This window comes from Geotrypetes seraphini, chromosome 9, assembly GCF_902459505.1.
Source record: "Geotrypetes seraphini chromosome 9, aGeoSer1.1, whole genome shotgun sequence".
NCBI classification, from domain to species: Eukaryota; Metazoa; Chordata; class Amphibia; order Gymnophiona; family Dermophiidae; genus Geotrypetes; species Geotrypetes seraphini.
The window spans coordinates 35,999,564-36,023,899 of NC_047092.1; the positions used below are offsets into that span (position 1 = coordinate 35,999,564).

Sequence of the window (24,336 nt, forward strand, 5' to 3'; positions counted from 1 at the left end):
CATCTTTGTGGACATTTTATAAGATGGAAGTTCTTGTGCTGCCACACAAATGTTTATATCCCTTGTTTTCCCCGTTCATTATAAAGTCATGGAAGTTGGAAGAAATGAATTCGGGGATAGGTTTCTTTGGCTGCTTGTGAAAAAAATGGCGACATGGTAAATCAAGTGACTGTTGCTTCTTCCATGTCCCATCTCAAGGTGATTCTGCTTTGGCTGGCTGCCAAGCTTGCTGAAAAACGAACGTGACCCTGAGGAGTACAGGCTAGAGACTTACAGCTGAAGTTGTAAAAATTGCACAGTGAAAGGAGAAACCAGTGAATAGTTATCCTCTGGGGAGCTGAAGGAGAGGTGGGCCCCTGGATGAACCTGTAAGTCAGCGTGGGGTGTTTCCTTGATTACATACAAATTCTGGTACAGTGGGCGTAGCCAAGGGTATCTCCGTCCAGCTTCCCAGAATATAATTGTTCACTAGGAAAAGGGCATGACGCAAGGGCCTCATGTAGTTTATTCTAGGCATACAGGGTAGCAAGATGAAAGGAACAAAGTCTGGAATTGGCAGTGGAGGAGAAGGGTACAGATAAAAACAATTCATCTGAGGAATGGAGTTTTGTAAGGACAGACACGAGAGGCGAGATACTGAGAGGCTACAGAGTGAACATATTTGTAGGTTAGTACTAGGAGATTGAACTGTATGCAAAAGTGGTTAGGGAGCCAATGAAGTGATTTGAGCAGAGGAGTAAAGTAAGTGTAGCAAGGTTGGCGGAAGATAAGTCGTGCAGCAGAGTTTTGTATAGATTGCAGGGAGGAGGGGGGAAAAGCAGTTCAGCGGGAGACCTGTTACAAGGGTGTATGGGCAAAGGTCCAGGTAGTGTGCTCAGAGAGGAAGGGGCGAATTACTACAATGCCTAGAATAGGCCATATAAGAAATTTAGCCCATGCTGTGAGAAGAGGCCCCAGGAAAGGATGTACCCAGTGAAAGTTTAGTACTATTTTTAGACTTCTGTACTATAGAAGTTTTCCAATGTTTTAAATGGCATTGGTGTGATATGTGTTTTTAAGGGAGAGGTTTTATTTTTCATGATGGAAGGGGTAATGTGTGTACATGCCAGACGGATGGTAAAAGCAATTTTGGAATGCTGTAGAGAGATTATATTTTACAGTTCACCGGTAAACTCAAATATATCGTCGCTGGAGCACAGACTTTGTCAACACTTGGACTCCATACTTAAACATTTTGTCCCCTGCGAGTCGTAGCCATATCCTGAATAGACTCCAGATGTAATTGAGTATATCTGTTTGACGTCTCTCCTCCCCCCGTTTGGGTGTTGTAGCATATTTTTCTTGGAGGGGGTGGGAGGGAAAGGGGGAGGGGGGTTCTGTCTGGGGGGTAGAGGTGTTGATCTGGATCGTGGAGGAAATCAGAGTCCAGTCCTCCGCGGTAGCTGGTTGTTATTGTAAACCTTGTTTTCTGCTATTGTTATACCTGCTGTTGTCACTGCTCAATAAAAAGATTTAAATATATATATATATATATATATATATATATATATATATATAAATATAAATTGAATGTATACATTTTAAGAGGAGGCAATATGAGTAAGCTGGTCTTAATCTTTCTAGGTACATTGTAGCTTTAAGAAGAAAAACCTTTTGATTTTAACTGTAATTTTGTAAGACAGTTAATCTACTCTAGGAGATATGAAAACCTGTTTTATTTTACTGAAATTTTTGGGGGTGTGATAAAAAATAGGAGTTATGTCACATCAGAAGAGAGGGGTCTAACTTTGTCTGTCTACAACTTCATATCATAGGCAAAATGGCTAGAAGAAGCTTGTACATTAGCGCATTTTAAGGTTGTGGCATACACATTATCATTACCATCACCAAATTCATGCTTTTTAAGAGCTCTGCCTCACATGAAATAGTTTAACTGTGGAACAATTTCAATTCATATATTCACTTACTGTACTGAATACATTTGTAAATGAATTTCTCATATGCCTTTCAGAAACAGCAGCGAATCATACATATTTGATATATTCTTCAAACACATTTCCATACTTGAGTGAGCCAAACTAGATCATTAGCAAATTACATTCTAGCCTGTGTCCCAGTTTCCTATAAATGCCACAATCTGTAGCTCAAAGCATAATTAGACCCTTGTGGTTTACAAATTAAATTTAAAAAAAAATCTGTTGATCAAAGAAGTAGAGTGCTTGAAAACACTTCCATCTCTTACCAATACAGACTGGTCTGTATATAATACCCAAATCAAAAAAACTGGTACAGTTTTCCTTTTTTAATCCACCAACACTGTTCAATCATTAAATAAAGGGGTTTCAGTACGGGCTCAATTATCCCTATGAATGACCAAAAGCCCCAGGCAGGTGTTCATAGGTGACTCGCACCAGACCCGAGGGTCTAAATAAACCCTGCCCTGTACATCACAATACCCTTATATTTGTAAAAGCATTTAATAAGTGATCAATAAATAGATATAAAGTGCAGTATGGGAAAAAGGAAAAATATATATGTGTTTAAACCCCCCAAAAAAAAAAATTCAAAAACAAAAAATTTCCAAAAACTGTGTAAGAACAATCAATTCTCAAGTTCATAAATATATAAATAAATAGATAATTTCAAAAGTTATTAAACTCATCAATTCTAAGAGTTCAAAAATTCATATAAGAATTCAGGAATTCATGTCAAAATCCATATCAAAGCACCATTGTATCTCCAATCTTCAATAAATAGAAAGTCGATAGAAAAAGACGTTACAAAGTCTATCAATCAGAGCACTTAGCTGAGTTTTCGGTTTCATGTATTCAGATTCATATCGGCACCATATCTCCGCTCGACAAGGCCCCATTTCGATATCTTCTTCAGGAGGGAGAGATGAAGAAACAATGAATTCTCTGGTCTGGGATCTGGAAGCAAAAATTTAATAATTCAATAGGCCCCACTCTACTGACAGCGGCACAATCATGCTAAGGCTAAAGGCAGAGGCACAATGGCGTCCAGGAAGTTTTTAAACAACCAGGAGCCTTACCCATGGCAACGCACAAAAACGTGATGACATATTCACATAAAGTTCTTTTGAAAAAAGGCGAATCTCAAAAAAAATACAGACACAGAAAAAGGGAAAAAATCAAAGCATTCAAAAACCGTCCTGGAACAAAGTGGAAAAAAACAATGATGCACTATGTAAAACACTTGTCCACATTTTCATTTAGTCCATATGGGGAAAATGCTTTCAGCTGGAAAATCCAAAAGTTTTCTCTTTGTAATAGGAAAGTACTTTTGTCCTCACTAAAGGCACTAGACAGTTGTTCCAGAATACAACATTTAAGTTGGGCAAAGGAATGATGGTATTTAGAATTATGAGACACCATAAGAGCTGTTTGTTTGCCTGTATTAGGGCAACTACGGTGCTCAATAAGCCTAACTTTCACTGTCCTAGTTGTGAAGCCTACATAAATGAGACCGCAGGGGCAGGATATCACATAAACCACAAAGGTGAATAGATTTAAGATGGTAAATTTGCCCCGAAGTAGGATGAGTCCAAGAATTCCCCCGATGGGAAGTATCACACAAAGTACAATGGCCACAAGGGGAATGAAAGCCTCTGTCCCCGGGAGAATGAAATTTCACACAAAAATCAGAAGAGACCAAGTGTTCGGACAAATTCTTGCCCCCATGTAAATGCAATGCAGGGATTGTCTTTAAATACTGATTTCAGCCACAAGTTGGGATCACATTAGAATGTTCCAAACCCACAACATTATTGAGAATTCCACAAAGAGTTAATGTGTACTTTCAGAATGGCCTTCCCCTCCCTAGCCCTGAGCTGCAAAATGCATAGCAATTTTAATTTGTATTTACTTTTTCCTAGAAATTTATTATAAGTAAAACAGGATATTTTGTTTGCTAGAAGCCAAGACAGTAAAAAAAAAAAGAAAAAAAAAAAAAATATATATATATATATATATATACACACACACACACACACATAGCAAAGATATTTATCTGTAGGATGTGTTCTCTGAGGGAACCCAGTATGGACACTACCAAGTACCCTGTCACTTTAAATCTTTAGGCAATGCCCATACTGCGTATGCTGGAGGCTCTCCCCCTCCCCTGACATTGACTCACAAGATCATCCATTCAGTAACAAAGTTAGGAAGCCAACTAGGGGAGGTAGAATATATCCCTGCTATCCTCAGAAAACACCTCTTACAGGTAAGTGTATTTGCTTTCTCTGAGGACAAGCAGGGGTTGGGATGAAGTAGTTCTGAGTTAGCAATGTTGGAAATGGTTTCTTGGTGAACAGCTCTAGGAGGGGTGGAATCCAAACCTGGTGTAATCAAAGGGGGTGCTATGAGGATCATGGTGCCCTGATCTTGGTGAAGTTTGAGCAGAGTTTCTCTATAAGATAGATTGGAGGAAATGTGTAGAGGAACTTGTCCCCCAATGATGCAGAAAGACATCCAATGCAATGCAATTGAGGGCAAAGAGTCTAGAGCAGTATTGTGGAAGTTTGTTTTGAAGGGAAGCAAAGAGATCTATGTCCCGCATTCCCCCAATGAGAGAAAATTGGATGGAAGACTGTCATGCTGAGAGACCATTTGTGAGGCTAAAAATGTCTGCTCAACTTTCTGACAACACATTCTGCTTCTCTGCTAAATAAACTGCACTGAGAAGTAGTCCACATGCAGTGGCCTAATTCCAAATCTTGATTGCCTCTATACAAAGGGGATAAGTTCTCGTGCCTCCTTGTTTGTTTGAATAGAAACCATGGCAACCTGGTTGTTCTTATGAGCAGGTGTTACTTGTTGAAGGAGGTAGACTTGGAATATTTTGAGAGTGTTCCTGATCTCTCAAAGGTCTAGAAGGTTGATATGGAGGCTCTGTTCATGGTAAGACCACATTTGAGTGTGGAAACCTGTCTAGATGAGCTCCCCAGCCACGCATTAAAGCATCTGTGGTTAGAAGTTTTGGTGGGGGAAGGGCTGGAAAGGGAGATCTCGAGTAAGATTGTGTGCTATCATCCACCACTGGAGAGAGTGTTATAGATCTGTGGTCACTTTACTGGAGCAAATAGGGATCCCGAGGCTTAGGACCATTAGGTGGATAAGGTTCACTTTGGGATCCTAAAATGAAGATATGCGAATGGAGTCACGTGAACCATCGATGCCAAGTAATTGAGAAGGTATAGCATCTGGCATGTGGAAGTACACTTTGAGGGTGGAGTTTGTTCGACATATTTGAATGAGATTGTGGACTCTCTAGTTGGATAGAAAAGCCTTACTCTGAATGGTGTTAAAAAGTGCTCCTATGAACTCCTAGGTCCGAGATGGCTGTAGATGTGACTTTTGGTAGTTGACAGCAAACTCTAGAATATCGAGGAGATGAACTATTGAGTTGATGGCATGCTGAGCTGCTTGCGATGATGAAGCCTTGATCAAACAGTTATCTAAATAGGGAAATGCATTAAATATCCATGAGTGAAGGATTGTTGCCACTACCACAAGGCATTTTATGAAGAGAAAAGGAGCAGAGGCTAGTCCAAAGGGCAACTTTGTACTGGAAGTATCGGGGATCTATGCAGAAGCGAGGAGGAAAGGGGAGATGTTTAAATACCTACATAATGTAAATGCGCATGAGTTTCATTTGAAAGGAAACTGCAATGTGAGGGCATAGGATGAAGTTATCCTGAGTAATCTAAGGAAATACTTTTTTACAGAAAGGGTGGTAGATGCTGTGGAACAGTCTCCCTGAAGAGGTGGTGGAGACAGAGACTGTGGCTGAATTCAAAAGGACCTGGGATAGGCACGTGGGATCTCTCAGAAAGAGATAATGGTTACTGCAAATGGGCAGACTAGATGGGCTACTTGGCCTTTATTTGCCATCTTGTTTCTATGACCTCATCCTCAATCAACCCCCTCAATGTATCTTTGGGTTGGACTGGGCTGAGGCAGGCATGGACGCTTTTAAAGTGTGTTGTGACCAGACAGGCTCAGCGCCTGTCAGCGTCCCAGCTAAATCAGAAGGTAAAGGAAAGGGTAAATCCAGGAAGGGAGTTTACAAGATCTGTCCTGGCCCTGATGATGATAATTTCCCTGGCAACCACCAGAGGGAGCCTGAGCTTGCTGAGGAGGTAGTGGGTAGTGAGTATTTGGGTCACCACCGGAGGAACCCAAGAGCTACTTGGTTCCCTGCTGACTCAGCTAGGTTAGGGCGTGTCCCTAGGATAGAAAAGCCAGCAGTGGGGAACAAACAGGGAGGCAAACTAGAGAGAAGGTTTAGGCCTTTTCTCCCTGAGGATCTCCCTGGGCCAAACAGGAGCGGCCAAGCCACACCTATGGAGGTACAGGAAGCTGGGGATGCCCTGAATGAATCTTTGGCTGACATAGGGCTTCCGATGGAGATACAAGAATTTTTGCCTGAACAATTGGAGCAGCCTGTTGAAGCCATGGAGGTTGGTTTATCCACCAGCCACAAGCAGTAAACCACAAACAGTGAGTTTTGTTTTGTAACTGTTTGGTTTTGGGACAGTTTTGTTTGAGCTTTGCTATTTTGGTTTTTCCTTTGTGAAGCTGGAAGTGTCTCTGGGGAGAGGTTTGCTGTCACCCAGGGAGGGAATTTTGAAAGCCTTTGACAAAGCTTTTTTAGCAAACCTAAGACACTCTCCTAATCCCAGCAGATCTGCAAATTACTGCTAGAGGCTTTATTTTGAGAAACTGTGAACTGTTTGAAAGTAACACATATGACTGGAATTTGATTTTGCACCTGGTTTGGAATACAGGCTGTGCTGTCTCTAAGGAGAGCCTTAGCTCAAGCATTACTGACTGAGTTTCAAGAGAAAAAAGTTGGAACTTTTTCTGCTTTGTTTATTTGCCTTCTTTTGAGTTTTTGCTTTGTGCATTATTGGTGACATTATGACATATTTTTGTTTACCAAGTAAAAGTGAAACATTTTCCATTTATACCTTCTTTGTGTTTATTTTTGGATTATTGTAAGTTCCACTATTATTGTGTTAGTCCGTTCCTGCAGGGTGACTCCAGGCCGGGTCACACACTGTTGTGCTTACTTGCTGTAGCCACTAGAGGTGCCGTTGAGTCCCGGTCTGGGACAGTGGCTTGGCTACAGTGTGTAGACTGCATTTGTAGTAGCTCTGAAAGCTCTTATTTAAGCATAGCTCAGGGGTCAGAGCCTGAAATGGTCTGATTACATCAAGTATATTTATTGAAGCTGCTTGGCACCCTTTTTGACATGGAAGGAAAAATGACCAATGCAAAGATAAAGTCTCGACGGCCCCGGGAGGTCAAATGAAAAGTATATGAAGAGGCATCAATGCCGCCTGAGACAAATAAGGGATTCAAAGTGGCCTGAAGGCCAAAAAAAATTTTTTACCAAATTGAACCAAACTCAAGGGAAATGTGAAAAAGGAAAAATTTAAGAATTATGAAGAGAACTAACATTGGGAAGGCACAACTAATTACTTCTAAGTTTGATTCGCTGAGGAGAAACCAAAGACATAGCTTCTTGGCTCTGTAGAAAACTAATAACTGATGGTTCTGCAAGCCAACATCGGGCAGGAAGGCTCCCGACATGTGTGGTATGGGCACTGTCTAAAGATTTACAGTGACAGAGTGCATGACAGCTTCCATAGATGGCATCATCCATATGTGAGAATATTATGTCTGCTTGTTCTCAGAGAAATATATATATATTGTTCTGTGTTTCAGAGAAATATACAGTACTCCCCCGATATTCGCAAGGGATCCGTTCTAGGAACCCCCGCAAATGTTGAAAAAACGCGAATACGGTTTTTAGCAGGGGAGACAGGAGAGGGCAGCCAGAGAGGCAGGAGAGGGCAGCCGGAGTGCCGGCGAGTGAAGGAAATCACTCGCAGTATGCTGCGACCGCCTCTTCAAAGCAGCTCCTGATTGGTAAGGCCTGACTTTAGTACAAGAAGAGGTGGTCGGAGCATACCGCGAGTGATTTCCTTCACTCGCCGGCGCTCCGGCTGCCTTCTCCTGCCTGGTCATTCGTGGTCGGAAAATACCACGAATGACCGGGACCGTGAATTCGCAGGAGAGTACTGTATATATATTTTGTTCTATGTGGTACTAAGTTAAACAGTCTCTCATTTCATTCACAACACATCTGTCTCTAGTAACAACTTTACTTTTTGTAACTTTATCCTTTTAATTCTTTTTCCTGTTAGTATCTGTCTTGGTGAACTTGCCAGTTCAGGCTGGACTGGAATTGACAGCTGATAACTCTGATTTTCTAACACCTTTCTTAGATTTTTCATCCTACGCATGTCTTTTTGCTCAAAGTGTGGTGGGTCTAGGCGTGGTCTTTGTGCTGGTACCTCTTGCCAAACATGCTTAACCTTCACTTTTTCTGCCTATCACTTCAATCTCCCTTTTTCATAAAAGGGAGCATCTCTACAACCAAGGTTATACACTTAGATAAGTCCATATATAATGCAATATAAATAAAGAGTCAGACCCTGGTACCAATACAGTTTTCTTTAGCCTCAAATATGGATGCATTTGATTTTAAAGAACTGACAGAAGTTGTACAGAAATTCTTTGAGAAATGGAGTGGACCATATGAGAGTCTGTTTCCTCAGGGCCAATGGTATGACATTCAAAAACACATGGTACACCATTCTCAAGAATTCAGAAAGAAAACAAAAGAAAGTGCCTTTTCATCCAGGGCATATGTTGGGGACTCATTAGCATGAGACAGGAAAATACTGAACTGCCCAGTCCAGGCCTGGGCACAAAACCATTCTGTTGATCTGAGTTGACCAGGTGCTATAACTGGAACTCTGCTCTTTTCCTTTTGGAGAGCAAGGTATGATATACCAGGCTTCTTTTTCTCAAGTGATTTTTCAGAGGGAGCAACCCCCATTGGTTAGTGGCTTTATATAAAAAAATGTTTGCCCTTCCCTGGTCTATAGAACTCTTCTGAGTGAACTTGACTACAATAGGCCAACTACCAGCTTCCAGATACTTATTCTTGTTCCCCTACCCTGTAATAGTTTCAGTGTGTGCTAGTAATATTTTGGTAATATTACTCAGGATCATAGGAAATGTAAAACATTTAACACATTTAAAACACAAAATTGAGAAACAAATATTATTTTGGGTACTATAAAATATTTCTTAGGAGCAGAGGAAACACCCTGATAGTCAGGTTTTCAGCATACTTATAATGAATATGCATGAGATATATTTGCATACAGTTAAGGCAATGCATTTAAATTAATCTCATGCATATTCATTGTAGATATCTTGAAACCCAGAATGAGTGGATTAAGAACCCTTGCCTGTTTGAAAGTTTGATTGGAAATGAAAGAAAAAGTTATTGAGTACAAATGTGCATCTTAGCAACAGCTGAGTGCAAAGATGAAATATGAACTTACAGTTGAAAGGTAATAGAGTGCTTATATTCAAAATATGGTGTTGCCATAAAAATATTAAGATCTGGAAATATGGTTAAAACAGGAAAGTTCACAACAGACTAATCTTTGTATGGAAGATCTCATATGATGGATCAGTCTTTTGTGTATTTCTTTCTAATCATGTATATTTAAGTGGGATTTTTTTTAAAGGTTTGATTTGAAATGTTTTTCTAATTCTTTTTTTTCCTTCCTTATCAGGTGTTCAAATGAAACCAAAACAGAACAGTTATTTTGGGCCTACAATTATTGCCCTACTCCATATTCATGGATTGCACTTGTGAGCCTTATTATATACTTGGTATTTTTTGCACCTGGTAAGATTGTCTTGCTTAATTGAAAATGCTGGCATTAATTTTTACAATTCTCAGTGATGTAACTTGTTTTAAAAATTAGTCTGGCTAGCCACCGTTCAAATTATGAAATAAACATATAAATGATAAAACAGAGAAAACCTAATTATTAGCTAGCCACGTTTAAATTGGCCAAAAATAAGGTTTTATTTTTATTCCTAAATGAATAAAAAATCAATCAAAGTCTCTTGGGCAAACATTTCCAAAGGATTGGAAGTGTCAGTATTAGAGTACTGTTCCTTAAATACCAACATAAGGGTTTTAAAATGTTACCAACTGATTGGTGACCAATGTAAATACTACAAGACTGGAGGCAGATTTTCAAAACAGCGGTATGCTAGATGATGTTTGTCTTCAGTAGAGAATGGCACAGGGATGGGTTATCGCAATAAATCTGTGTGAATGGGAAAATTGCAGCCAGTTTACCATAGGAACAGGAACAAGTAAAAAGCCTTGCTCCCGAGGTAAAAAAAAAATAGCAGCGCCTGTGTCAGACTTGGAATCTCCCCATCTTCTCTCCAGCTCCCCTTGTGCCTATTTTACCTGAAGGAGCCTGCCACCTTCTGAGGCCTGCTCCGAGACCTTGCTTCTGCCAAGTCCCTCCTTGATGTAACTTCCAATTTTCTGAAACTGGAAATTACATCAAGGAGGGACTCGGATGAGGGGAGATCACATGCATGAATATTGGGGGACGGAGCCCAGCATGGAGGGACAGCCATTCACAGAGCGAGAACTGGGACAGCCATTCACAGAGTGGCGTGGGACAAGGCAGGAAGCAAAAAACTTGCACCTGCCTGCTTGCTGCTGTGCCGGGACCGGTGCCATTCGGGGTGAGAAAGGAGAGAAGAACAGGAGGCTGTAGGGCTGGACCGCCATTCACGGAGCAGCAAGGCAGGAAGCGAAAAACTTGCACCTGCCTTCTTGTCGCTCCGACTCTGCCTGCCGCTGGGGAGAAAGCCGGATCGAAAGGCAGGAGGCTGAAAGCCCCTGCCCTACAGCACTGGACCGCCAAAGAAATTAAGGTGGGGGGACCTTGCCTGCCTCCGGGTGGGGATCTCTGCCTGCCTCGGGTTGGGGGGCGATGTCAAGGGGTGGGGGGGCCCTGCCTGCCTGCCCTGCCACTAGGCCTGCCTGTCCTGCCCTGTGCCCTATCTCGGCCTACCACTAGACCACCAGAGGGGGGACAGTGTACAGAGCCTGGCAGGGAGGGGGGACAGGGTGCAGAGCCTGGCAAGGAGTGTGGGGCTGGGTGCAGAGCCTGGCAGGGAGAATTTGGTTCAGAATGGGGTTTTTTCTTGTTTTCCTCCTCTAAATCTTGGTTGCGTCTTATGGTCAGGTGTGTCTTATGGAGTGAAAAATACGGTACTTTGCCATTCCATGGGAACATCTGCATAAGTTTCCTCCCCAGAACTCCTTGGCTCTGGGCTGACGTCCTCCATTTCTCAGTCAGCAAGCTGGGGTAAGAGAGCATGAGGACTTCCTTCCTCCTTGCCTCGTCTCTCCTGCTTCTCCCAGCTATCGGGAGTACCGTATTTTCACGCAAATAACGCGCACCCGTATAAAACGCGCACACGGGTATAGCGCGCAGAAATCACGATGATATGTACAAAAACTTTGGTATACCGCGCTCACGGGTATACCGCGCATGCTGCCCGACGCTCCTTTCGCCCGCCCTGACTTTCCGTGCGCTGTCCCGACTCTCCTTCACCCCCCCTGACTTCCGTGCACTGTCCCCCCTTGAAGGTCTGTCCCCATCCTGAAAGCCTGATGCCTCCCCCGACGTCCGATACATCCCTCCCCCCGAAGGACCGCCGACTCCCCAACAATATCGGGCCAGGAGGGAGCCCAAATCCTCCTGGCCACGGCGACCCCCTAACCCAACCCCACACTACATTACGGGCAGGAGGGATCCCAGGCCCTCCTGCCCTCGACGCAAACCCCCCTCCCCCCAACGACCGCCCCCCCCAAGAACCTCCGACCGCCCCCCCAGCCGACCCGCGACCCCCCTGGCGACCCCCCCACCCCCCTTCCCCGTACCTTTGGTAGTTGGCCGGACAGACGGGAGCCAAACCCGCCTGTCCGGCAGGCAGCCAACGAAGGAATGAGGCCGGATTGGCCCATCCATCCTAAAGCTCCGCCTACTGGTGGGGCCTAAGGCGCGTGGGCCAATCAGAATAGGCCCTGGAGCCTTAGGTCCCACCTGGGGGCGCGGCCTGAGGCACATGGTCGGGTTGGGCCCATGTGCCTCAGGCCGCGCCCCCAGGTGGGACCTAAGGCTCCAGGGCCTATTCTGATTGGCCCACGCGCCTTAGGCCCCACCAGTAGGCGGAGCTTTAGGATGGATGGGCCAATCCGGCCTCATTCCTTCGTTGGCTGCCTGCCGGACAGGCGGGTTTGGCTCCCGTCTGTCCGGCCAACTACCAAAGGTACGGGGAAGGGGGGTGTGGGGGTCGCCAGGGGGATCGCGGGTCGGCTGGGGGGCGGTCGGAGGTACTTGGGGGGGGCGGTCGTTGGGGGGGAGGGGGGTTTGCGTCGAGGGCAGGAGGGCCTGGGATCCCTCCTGCCCGTAATGTAGTGCGGGGTGGGGTTAGGGGGTCGCCGTGGCCAGGAGGGTTTGGGCTCCCTTCTGGCCCAACTACCAAAGGTACGGGGAAGGGGGGTAGGGGGGTCGTGGGGGTCGCCAGGGGGGTCGCGGGTCGGTTGGGGGGGCGGTCGGAGGTTCTTGGGGGGGGCGGTCGTTGGAGGGAGGGGGGTTTGCGTCGAGGGCAGGAGGGCCTGGGATCCCTCCTGCCCGTAATGTAGTGTGGGGTGGGGTTAGGGGGTCGCCGTGGCCAGGAGGGTTTGGGCTCCCTTCTGGCCCGATATTGTCGGGAAGTCGGCGGTCCTTCGGGGTGGGGGTGCGAGTGGTCCTGCCGGGGGGGGGATGTATCGGACGTCGGGGAGTCGGCCGGGCAAGAGGGCTTGGGCTCCCTCTTGCTCCGATCGTGGATGCGGGTGCGGGTGGGAGCGCGTGCGAGCGGTCGTTCGGGGTGGGGGTGCGAGCGGTCCTGCTGGGGGGGTGAATCGGGCGTCGGGCAGGGTGGGAACTATGTTTTAAAACTTTTGTATACCGCGCTCACGCATATAACGCGCGAGGGGTATGCGCGGTAGGTAAAAACGCGTATAACGCGCGCGTTATATGCGTGAAAATATGGTAAAAGGGTTTGCATTAACACGCCCCGCCCCCTTAGCTAACACAAGAGAATTCTTAAAGGAACCATCCCCCTCTATCAGGGGTTCCACCCTGCTCTTTCCTACTGGCACAGGGATAAACCTAGAGGCTCTAGGGATTTGTAGTTTTCTGGACTGCAATGTTTCTGGTTTAAACCTAGGTTCTGTGGAGGGAATAGGGACTTGCTGGGCACTTGGCACAGGGTTTCTATTGGGCTGTGCAAGGTCACTGCCACAGTACTTCAGCCATGGTTTCACCGGGGCGTCTAGCCCTGCTTTCTAGTCTCGTATCTTTGGCTGAAAAACCGAGGCGCTTTCTTGATGGATTTCATTGCCATCAGATCGAACGTCGGATGTCCCCAAGGTCCTACAATCTCTTGGAATTCCTACAAGGCCAACAACCACTCTGTTGGGTCCAATGTCTTGTCTGCTGAGGTAGTCCACTTGTACATTGACCACTCTGGCCACGTGTGCCACAATGATATCCAGCAGGTTCTTTTCTTCCCAAGCGAACAGTAGTTTCGCCTTAGAGCAATGTGCTTCTGGTACCTCCTGGTCAGTTGACATAAGTCACTACTGTGGCATTATCTGAGAATACTTTTATTGCTCTGCCTTTCAGCACCAACTGTAGGTTTTGCAGAATCAGGTAGACCGTGCTCAGTTCTAGTATGTTTATCGACTACATCTGCTGGGATTATGTCCATTTCCCTTTCACCGGGCAACCACTGCAGTGCACCCCCCCAGCTATACAGGCTGGCATCCATTGTCATTATGACCAAAGGAATTGATCTGAAGTGGAATCCCTTTTGCTAAAGACTGTGGGTGGAGCCACCAGCTCATCCTGCTGCGGGCTGCCTTGTCTGCAAAAAGAGAAACCCTGAAGCCGTCGGCACAATGCGCGGCAGCGGCAAAGAAGGCAAATAGAATGTTGGGCATGATAAAGAAAGGAATCTCGAGTAGATCGGAGAAAGTTATAATGCCGCTTTATAGGGCAATGGTCAGACCACACTTGGAATACTGCGTCCAACATTGGTCTCCCTACCTAAAGAAGGATATAAAACTGCTGGAGAGGGTGCAGAGACGAGCAACAAAACTGGTGAAGGGTATGGAAAAACTGGAATACGAGGACAGACTTATAACACTAGGATTATTCTCCCTTGAGAAAAGGAGACTGCGTGGGGATATGATCGAGACCTTCAAAATACTGAAAGGAATCGACAAAATAGAGCAGAGAAGATTATTTACATTGTCCAATTTGACACGGACTAGAGGACATGTAATGAAGCTAAGGGGGGACAGGTTCAGGACTAATGTCAGGAAGTTCTGCTTCACTCAGAGAGTGGTTGACACCTGGAATGCCCTCCCAGATGAGATTATTGCGGAATCGACCGTCCTAGGCTTCAAGAGCAAACTAGATGCATATCTCCTTAAGAGAGGCATATAAAGATATGGTGGACTATAAATTACAACAGGTGTACACCTGGCAGGGCCTCCGCGTGTGCGGATCGCCGGACTTGATGGACCGAAGGTCTGATCCGGAGATGGCATTTCTTATGTTCTTATGTTCTTATGAAAGGGGCAGCAGACTCCTGGGAGAAGGAGGAGGTTTCAAAAGCTATAATTGACATCTTTCTTCACTATGCTCATGAGAATGGCCAGAGTACTCTGTTTCAGCATACCTTTCCTATTGAACCGGAAATAAATTTAGAAGATTTCAACTTAGAAATATGATGGCAGATAAAGGCCAAATGGCCCATCCAGTGTGCCCATCCACAGCATCCACTATCTCCTCCTCTCCCTAAAAGTTCCCACATGCTTGTCCGTTGTTTTCTTGAATTCAAACATAGTCTTTGTCTCCACCACTCCTACTGGGAGCCTATTCCACGCATATACCACCCTTTCTATAAATAAGTATTTTCTTAGACTCCTGAGCCTTACCGATCAACAGAAGATAAGTTGAAAGTTTCTTTCTTCTATCACCTTGCACAGACAGCCCTGCTTAAGGTTTTTACACTTTGGGAGTGCAATGGAGGATTTTTGCCAGTGAGGTTATCACCCAACCGCCTTGGACCACCTTTGTGGTGGTGGGAGGGCTTCAGTCTGAGGCTTTTCCACCATTTTTTGAGACATATCCTGTTTAAACCAAAGCAGCACTGTTCATGTTTTATATGACATTTTTTGTATCTTTCTTGTGAAAGTGTATTTTGGTAATCAAAAGACAATGCCACATGACACTTTCCCGCCGAATATTATGACTGATGTGAATGAAAAATGAATATATGTTGACTAAATGGCTGGGGGCACTGCTTTTACAAATGCCTGGTGTATTTTTTTGTTTGTTTGTTAAAGAGAAGAAAACACTACTGGTCATAGACAGCATGAGAGCACACATAATGGAAAATATAAAAAAAGAAAATTAAATCTGTGAACAGAGTACCAATGATCATACTTGGTGATATGACCAAAATGCTGTAGCAATTAGATATTGCAGTAAATAGAAGCTTCTAATCTGTGTTGCATCATTTATGGGAGAACTGGATATATAACGGCAAACACAGCTTCTTCACAGCTATGGGCCATATGCATCACGTCACTTTTGCGGAAGTGGCTCAATGGGTGGCAACAGCATGGAATGGTGTAAGTGAGAAGATAATAAAATCTAGTTTTAAAAAGACAAAAATAATCAAGGATAACAATGATGGTGATGATGAAGACATGAAATACTAGTACCTGAACCTCTGGAAATTTCTTACCTCTTTCACAGTGACACTGAGGATGAGAACTTTGAAGGATTTTTAGAAAATAATATTGATAAATAAAATAAATACTGGTAAATTTATTTGACAGAATTGTTTTACATATTTGAGTTTTCTTTTACTTTACTGATTTCATTTTTGTAATAAGCTTCCTTTAAAATATAACTAATTTCTATGACAGAATTGTTCATGTTGAATACAATAAATACCGGTATAGTAAATTCTATGACAAAATGGTTTATAGTATATCTCAAGTAGCAATTGCTATTCAGATGTTAAACAGTGGTATTTACAAAGGAAATACTTATGTCAGCTTGACTGGAGATTTGTTTGTTTTTTTTAACCATTTTTGGTCCTTTTGACCTATACAAAGGAGCAATTTATAACCCAGAAATTGCAGTACTTGTATTGTCCTGGACCCTCAGATCACAAATTCTTACAAGGTTTATAAAGCATCAACAGATTGGACATAGAATATATTGTCTAATAATATAAAATCTTTAAAATCATCACTAATACTTTAAATCTCACTCTCCATAAATCAAGAAGCAAATGCAATAAAATCAAAATAGATCGCTAACAATAGGGAAAATTTCTTGATAGACCCTATAAATAGCACCCTTCATCAGTGTTTGTGATCCTCAGCTACACCACTCAAAGTTCAATTGAACTAATTGTCGTGGTAACTACAATTGAACTAATTGAACTCTGAGTGGTGTAGCTGAGGATCACAAACATTGATGAAGGGTGTTATTTATAGGATCTATCAAGAAATTTTCCCTTTTGTTAGCGATCTTTGTTGAATACCCTAATACCACGACAAGAATAGTGCTGAAAATTGATATAACTATAAAATCAAAATAAGCATAATATGATCATAATTACAGGCCCTAGTGATAACCCTTCCAACAGCATTTTGCACCCCTGTAATGCCCAAAATTTACAAGTTGGCATTCCCAGACAGATACCAATACAGCTGTCCAAACATATTTATGAGGGATGATTGAAAAGTAATGAATGAGACTGGCTCTGTTTCTCTTTCCAAGAGCAGACACGGCAACACTGTGCTGGTTCTTGTCAAGCTCATACATTGTTGTTTCTGAACATGCAGTTGGATTGCCATAGTTTTCATTGTTGAGTCATAGTAAAAGGGAGAACTTCATACGTTTCGAGATGAGGAACACATGTCTGTGAGAGCACGCCAGAGATGTGTTGAATTTCATATTAAACTTGGAAAGAGCAGTAATGAAACTTGAAATGTTAAGGCAAGCATATGGTGCTTCATACTCTCACAGACATGTTTTCCTCATCTGCCATAACAAAAAATAACAAAACTTAAATTCTTCCTCTTGCTGTGTTCAGAAACTTCGATGTATGAGTTTCACAAGAACTGGCACAGCGTTACCACGTCTGCTTCTTGGAAAGAAAAACAGAGGTAGTCTCATTATTTTTCAATCAGCCCTTGTATATAACCCTTCCATTGAGTTCCAGTTAAAATAACCACACCTAAATATTAACCCCCTCTTTTACTAATCCCGATAGACGGGCCTATGTGTTAAATGATCCGATGCCCACAGGGACTGAATGGGCATTGGAGTATTTGCTGCATGGCACTTGCTACCATGTCTTTGAAATTTCTGAAAAAGTGATTTTATCAAATTTTAAATAAACTTGAAACTTGTCTTAGTAAAAGAGGGCCTAAGTAATGTACATGGAAGTCCAGTCTCTTGCTTTGCTTTTTATTTTATTTTATTTTTTTAATATTAACTGGATCTGATAATAACAAGATAAGTCTGTATGGATTAATATTTACTATAACCTATAAAGCATTTCTACTTTTCCATTGAATCTTAATAATATTAGTCAGCCCATCATAAAATTAATTTTATATTCATTATACCATTAATGCTAGGTGGAAAGATCCATCTAGCGTTAATGGTATAATGAATATATAATTAATTTTATGATGAGCTGACTAACATTATTAAGATTCAATGGAAAAGTAGAAATGCTTTATAGGTTATAATGAATTATCCATTGTAATAGTATATATATAGTGTTGGATTAATATTTAACCATGGTGTTAAGTGTGTCTAGTTTTTAAACACTGACCACAAATTTTTTAAAAAAAAGTATATTCAGTGCCACTAGATTGATGGACAGCACTTAGAAGTGCACTATTTGAATAGTGTCAGGACATTTCAAGAGCATTTTAAGCTGATTTATATGTTTTGATTCCTAAACATAAATATGTTTGGATATTGGCATGACAGTTGTTAGCAATGGTAAATCCAAAATTGTCGGAGTAAATAATTAAAAATACTGGTGCTTGCCTACCTTCTGTCCAAATAATATTGCTGAAAATATTTTGAATGCAAATAAGTAAGTTGTAGAGTAGTGGTTAGAGCAGTTGCCTTAGCACTCTGAGGTTGTGAGTTCAATTCCCACTGCAGCCCCTTGTAACTCTGGGCAAGTCACTTAACACTTCATTGCCCTAACTACAAAATAAGTCCCTGTCTAAAATATGTAAACCACTTTGATTGTGTAACCAAACAGAAAAAGTGGTATATCAATTCCCTACCCCTTTAAGATGATGGAATTCTATTTCGAAAGCTTTAATCTTGAATACATAAATATCATATGCTTATTCTCAGGTATGGGACCAATGCCATGGACTGTCAATTCTGAAATATATCCTCTCTGGGCTAGGAGTACAGGGAATGCATGTTCATCTGGAGTTAACTGGATAGTCAATGTTCTGATTTCATTAACATTCTTACATACAGCAGAATATCTCACATATTATGGTAAGTAAATATTTTATTATATATGTATACATTCCCCTATATTTATACATTTAATAGATAATTACAACAGAAAGTTTGGATGAAAGAAAAAAATTATCTCTATAAAGGAAAACAATAAAAAAAAATATAGGCAAAATAAAACACAATTCTACAAAATCTTCTGGCGTCTGCATTTCAGGCTACAGATTGAGAAAACAACATCATATTCTTTTATTGGGTATTTGTTTTTGTTTTAGTTTCTATCAGATTTGATGAAAGCCTTTTCATTACACCTGCTTGGGTAAATACTATCTAACCCTCCCCCTCTCCCCCCAAACACCTTTTATCAAGCTGTGCTGACAAGCTACTACCACTACTATCCATTCAGTTGTGTCTGACCCTTGGATACTCTGTAGGCCAAGCTTCCCTGTTTTCCACAGCTTCTTTCAATTACTTGATGTTCATTACCATGTCATTCTTGATGGTATCCAGCCATCAGGCTTTTGGTCTCCTCAGCTTCCTTTACCCCAGACCATTCCGAGTAACACCTCCTTTTCTAATGAATTTGCCTTCATCACATGTCCAAAATAAGTCAGTTTCTGCCTGGTAATCTTGCTTTCCAGGGACAACTGTGGGTTTATTTGATCAAGAACATCTTTGTTGATGATCCTAGCAGTTTATTTTTCTTCTATCTGCTTTCATGAGTGTCTATGTCTTGCAGCCATATGTTGTGATTGGAAACATAATGGCAGTGATCAGTCTTTGTTTGATGGTGACTGAGACGTCCTTGCACTTCCATATTTAGTCCATGCTCACCATGGCTGCATGCCCCAGTGCTAATTGACGCTTGATCTCTGCTGTTGAACCGCCACTGTGATCATTGAGGGACCCAAGGAAAACGAAACTGTCAAGACACTCTATTTTTTCATTGTTGATCTTTATGTGGACTTTTTTGTTGGTAGTAGTCATGATTTTGGTCGTCTTGATGTTCAGGTAAAGTCCCATCTTCTCGCTTGTTGCAGGTTTCCAGATCTTGCTGCTTCTTGTCAGGTAGAAATCTACATTTCAGCCACCATGCTGTGGCTTTCTTCAAGGTATGCTCTGAAGTCTAGTTTAACTTTATAAAGAGTGGGTTCACTGACCTGATTGGTAACAGGGCAGTCCACTAATTAGAATTTTGATGGGAAAGTTAATTGGTCAGAAATTTGAATATGCTGTGAGAGTCAGTTGGTTTCTTTTTCCATAAAATGGAAAAGTCTCTGGTGGGTTTAAAGATGTTTTCCCTGTGGAGCTGGGTTACATGTTCTCTCAGGGTTTCCACAGCTGGCATTGTGCTTATTGCATAGTGGCTGAAACGTCGGTTTCTATCTCACAAGACATAACAAGACCTGGAAACCTGATTATTTATGATTTGATGTATTATTTATGTATGATTTTATTGATTTTATCATTTAATAATTACTTTGGTTTATGAATGTCATCTTTTTATGGTATTCACATTTACTTTGTCCTGGCAGTACTATTGACCCCTGAGGCAGCCAAAAAAATGGTGAAACTTGGGCAAGTTAGGAGTTGTGCCAACCCTCTAGTGTTGCTAATAACCCCTCCCCCCTTTTATCAAGCCGCATTAGGTTTTTTTTTTATCAACAGCCACTGCAATAAAAGCTCCATCATTCATAGAATTCCTATGAGCGTTGGAGCTTTTACCAAAGCGACTGCCAATCAGAAACACTAATGTGGCTCTCGATGCTCATAGGCTCCCTACGCTAAAAACCGCTATTGCATAGTGCAAAATATAGACAGATATAAATTCTCAAAATGGACACATTTTGATCACTAAATTGAAAATAAAATCATTTTTCCTACCTTTGTTGTCTGGTGATTTCATGAGTCTCTGGTTGCACTTTATTCTTCTGACTGTGCATCCAATATTTCTTCCCTTCTTTCAGCCTCTTGTATGCTTCCTCTCCTCCAGACCTCATTCCCTCCCCAAACTTTTTCTTCCTCTCTCCCTGCCCCCTCCCCTTTCTTTCTTTCTTTCTTCCTGCCCCCTTCTTTCTTTCTGTCCGTCTTTCTTTCTTGTTTCCCTGCCACCCTTTCTTTCTGTCTGTCTATCTTTCTCCCTGGTGCCTGTCTTTCTGTCTCCCTGCCACCTTTCTTTATTTCTGTCTTTCTTTCTGTCTCCATACCCCCTTTCTTTCTTTCTGTCTCTCCATGCCCCCTTTCTTTTTGTCTGTTTTTCTCTCTCCATGCCCCGTTTCTGCCTCTTTCTTTCTCTTTGCCTGCTTTCTGTCTGTCTTCCTGTCTTTCTCTCCATGCCCCCTTTCTGCCTATCTCCCTGTCTTTCTCTCTTCATGCCCCCTTTCTTTTTTTGTCCCCTTCTTTCTTTCTTTCTCCATGCCCTCCCCCAAGTCACCACCGCCACGTTCTGAGCTCTTCCTGCTTCCATGCCATAAAGAAGATGCAGAAGCATCGGGACCAGCCTTCCCCACCCGACGTCAATTCTAAAGTCGGAGAGGAAGTTCCGGGCCAGCCAGGCAGTGAGGAAGGTTGGTCGGCCTGGCACTTCAGCGTCTTCTTTATGGCGTCGGGAAGCAGGTAGAACGCGAAGGCAACGCAAGTCTATCATGGAGCCTGGGATGGGCTCCGTGATCGACTCGCGTTGCCTTCGCGATCGACCTTTTGGGCTCCTTTAATTGCAGCTTATTTTTGTTTGAGTTTGTGGAGCTCCTCTTTCATAGTAGAGTTGAAGACATGGGGTAAACCCTAAGCCTCCAGGTAGTCTGCCTTAAGACTAAAACACAACAAATACTGCACTGAATGAGTCAATTTTGATTGGTTGAAATGAAAAATAGATGTGCTCAAAGGACATCAATGAGCAAGATTGACTGTGACTTTATGGAGGATTATTATTTTTTACTGGGTTATCTATATAAGAACAGCAAGCCCAGGGATGGGTGAATGGGTGTGGTCATATTTAATAAATGAGATTGGCACACTTTTCTTTTACATGCTTAGCAGAATCCTTAACTATTTTTATGGTTTACTGTTTGCTTTGAGAATAGTCAACTTCATATATTTTTGCTTGAATATACCCATGGAACTTGATTTGCTAATTTAAAGTATGCTAAATCTTCTCATAGAGGTAAATTATTGTTCTCCTCCTTTAAGTTATATGTTCAGATTTATTCATACATAATTTATAAATAAATTTGCACAGAATTCTAAGTCTGAAAATGATTATATTAGCTTATTAATGTGATGCTCTTCAGTCTAATGTAACAGTAAGTACATAATATCTTCAATTTTAAAACAATCTGCTGTGCATAGAATTGAAGCTAATTTCCTTTATCTGCTTGAAAAAATGTTACTGAAAACGTTTTATCTTTGTATATTGCAGGAGCATTCTTCCTGTATGCAGGATTTGCTGCTGTGGGACTTATTTTCGTTTACGGCTGCCTTCCAGAAACTAAAGGAAAAAAGCTAGAAGAAATTGAATCATTGTTTGAAAACAGGCTATGTACATTTGGTGCTTCAGAATCAGATGAGGGGAGGTATATAGAATATATTCGAGTGAAGGGAAGTAATTATCATCTTTCTGACAATGATGCTTCTGATGTGGAATAATTGCCAGCTACAGATGTACCCATTCATTTGAAAGCCTTCTGGGAAAAGGCAGCTATTGGTGACCTCACTGTCCTGCTTCTGGTCTGGTTCTCTTTTCTTCTGTCTATGAACTTATGTTTGGAATTCTAAAAGTATTAATGTGGAAGCAAAATAAACTTCCTGTTGGTTTTTACCAACTGAAGAGCAAGCTGAACAAGCTAACTTGCCAAATTAATGTCTTTAGACCGTTACATGAGAATAGTTTGTGTTAAACCGCTTGAAATGATCCAAATGAAGCATTCCACTCAACAATGCACAAGTATTCCACTATTATTTTACTTTACTTTGTATTTTCACTTTGCTTTTAATGTAAACAATTTGCCAAATTAATACTTTGGAACACTTCTAAACCTTCACCCCTGTATTTGCAGTGCAGTTATAGAAAGCCAACAGCCTATTTTCTTTGTTACTTTGTTCTTTCCAATGATGTTGCGTTTGTCTTCCTTTAAAGAACTGGTTTAGATCTTGGAAACTAGGACTTTCCATGTCAAGATAACCAACCATTTATAATGAAAGAATGAGATCAAAGAATACTTGAAGTTCATCTTATATAATTAGGATTTTTTTTAAATCTAGGAGAATATGTAATATAAGAGAAAATTAAACATATATTTATATTTTGCAACAGATTTTTTATATTGTGCATACTTTTAAGTTTTGAGATCATTTTGCACATTAAACTTAACAACATTCCATATAAATATGATTTTTAGCACTAGAATAGCTATTAAAACTGCACAAAGAATATATCTAAGCACAAAGCTTTTTCAAGAAGTTGTGAATTGGTTGTAAGCTATTTAATTGAGGCTCATTACAAATCAAAAGAGAGATTTATAGTGCTTTAGCAGCACTAGAAAGCATTCCTATAGTAAATTGGTGTATTTTAAAGTGCAATTCATGAGCAGATTCTAGACATATCAGTTAGAATTTAGATAAATTTAGATTTAGGCCCTCTTCTATCAAACTGCGATAGCAGTTTTTAGCGCGGGGAGCAGCGCTGAAAGTCCCACGCTGCTCCCGACGCTCATTGAGTTCCTATGAGCGTCGTGAGTAGCGTGGGCTATTCAGCATGGCTCCCCACGTCAGTTTGATAGAAGAGGGCCGTAGTGTTATAAATCCATTGAAACAATAGCATTTAGAAATGGTAAACTGTCAACATATCACACATATTTATCATCTGACTAAATTTTTATATTGATAAAATACAATTTGCCAATTGATTGTTCTTTCAGTGAGCCCAGCCTTTTGAAAATGTTTAATCTGATTTTTTAATTTCATTTGCATCCTACTGTGGGTAGTATGCATGCTGCAATACCATCGTGCCATTATAAACCTGTTTCATAAACCAAAATGTGCCGTAAAACAAATTTTAAAATATTTCTGTTCAGATGGTTCGTGCCATTTGAGAAAATCAAGGAAATTAATACAGAAAAGTGCTGAAAATACTACTAAACTGCACATTAATAAAGCAAGACATGTCTATAAAGTTCAGAATATAGCCTTTGCTATTCTACACCATGCAGTACCTACTTTGGGAACTACTAACTAATCAAATAAAACAAGATGGCATATCCCAATGTATACTTTAGAATGTTTAAAAATGAAAAAAAAAGAGGATCAATACTGACAGTTTGTTTATAACTGCCCCAATAAAGTTGACAATCTATGATGTTTGCAATGTATAGAGCTAATTTTGGCAAAATTGAAGAGAAATCCCTTCCAGAATTGACTTTGGGGTCCTTTTACTAAAATGCGGTAAGCACGTGCAGGGCTTTAGCGATCCGTGCAGTCGGTTGGGGGGGCATGCCTCCGATCGCCTCCATTTGCATGCAGATGGTTGGCGAATCGGTCGGCCTGTCTCCAGTCGCACACGAGGATCGCTCGTGGATCGGAGGGTTAGTGAATCTAGCCCTTTGTTTGGGAGTGAAGAGTGGGTGTGACAGTGCTAATCAGCATAATGAGGCTTTGTTCCATGCTAATCGTTTAGCACAGCATTAGTACGTGGGCCTTAACCGCTTATAAAATAGGTGTTGGTAAGGGTTCACACAGTAACTTTGTTTAACCCTTTAATTAGCAGATGGTGA

The 24,336-nt window shown here is 41.8% G+C and overlaps 1 protein-coding gene across 1 annotated transcript in view; it reads left to right on the plus strand.

Annotated features, from left to right (window-relative positions):
* The window catches only part of SLC2A13 (solute carrier family 2 member 13), a 131,291-nt gene extending 107,553 nt beyond the window's left edge, over window positions 1–23,738 (plus strand). The window contains exons 8-10 of the mRNA XM_033958532.1: window positions 9,683–9,798; window positions 18,455–18,607; window positions 21,987–23,738. Coding sequence (XP_033814423.1) covers window positions 9,683–9,798; window positions 18,455–18,607; window positions 21,987–22,213 — 496 coding nt within the window. The 3' untranslated portion in view covers window positions 22,214–23,738. The remainder of the gene's footprint in view (window positions 1–9,682; window positions 9,799–18,454; window positions 18,608–21,986) is intronic.
* Window positions 23,739–24,336: the final 598 nt, after the last annotated feature.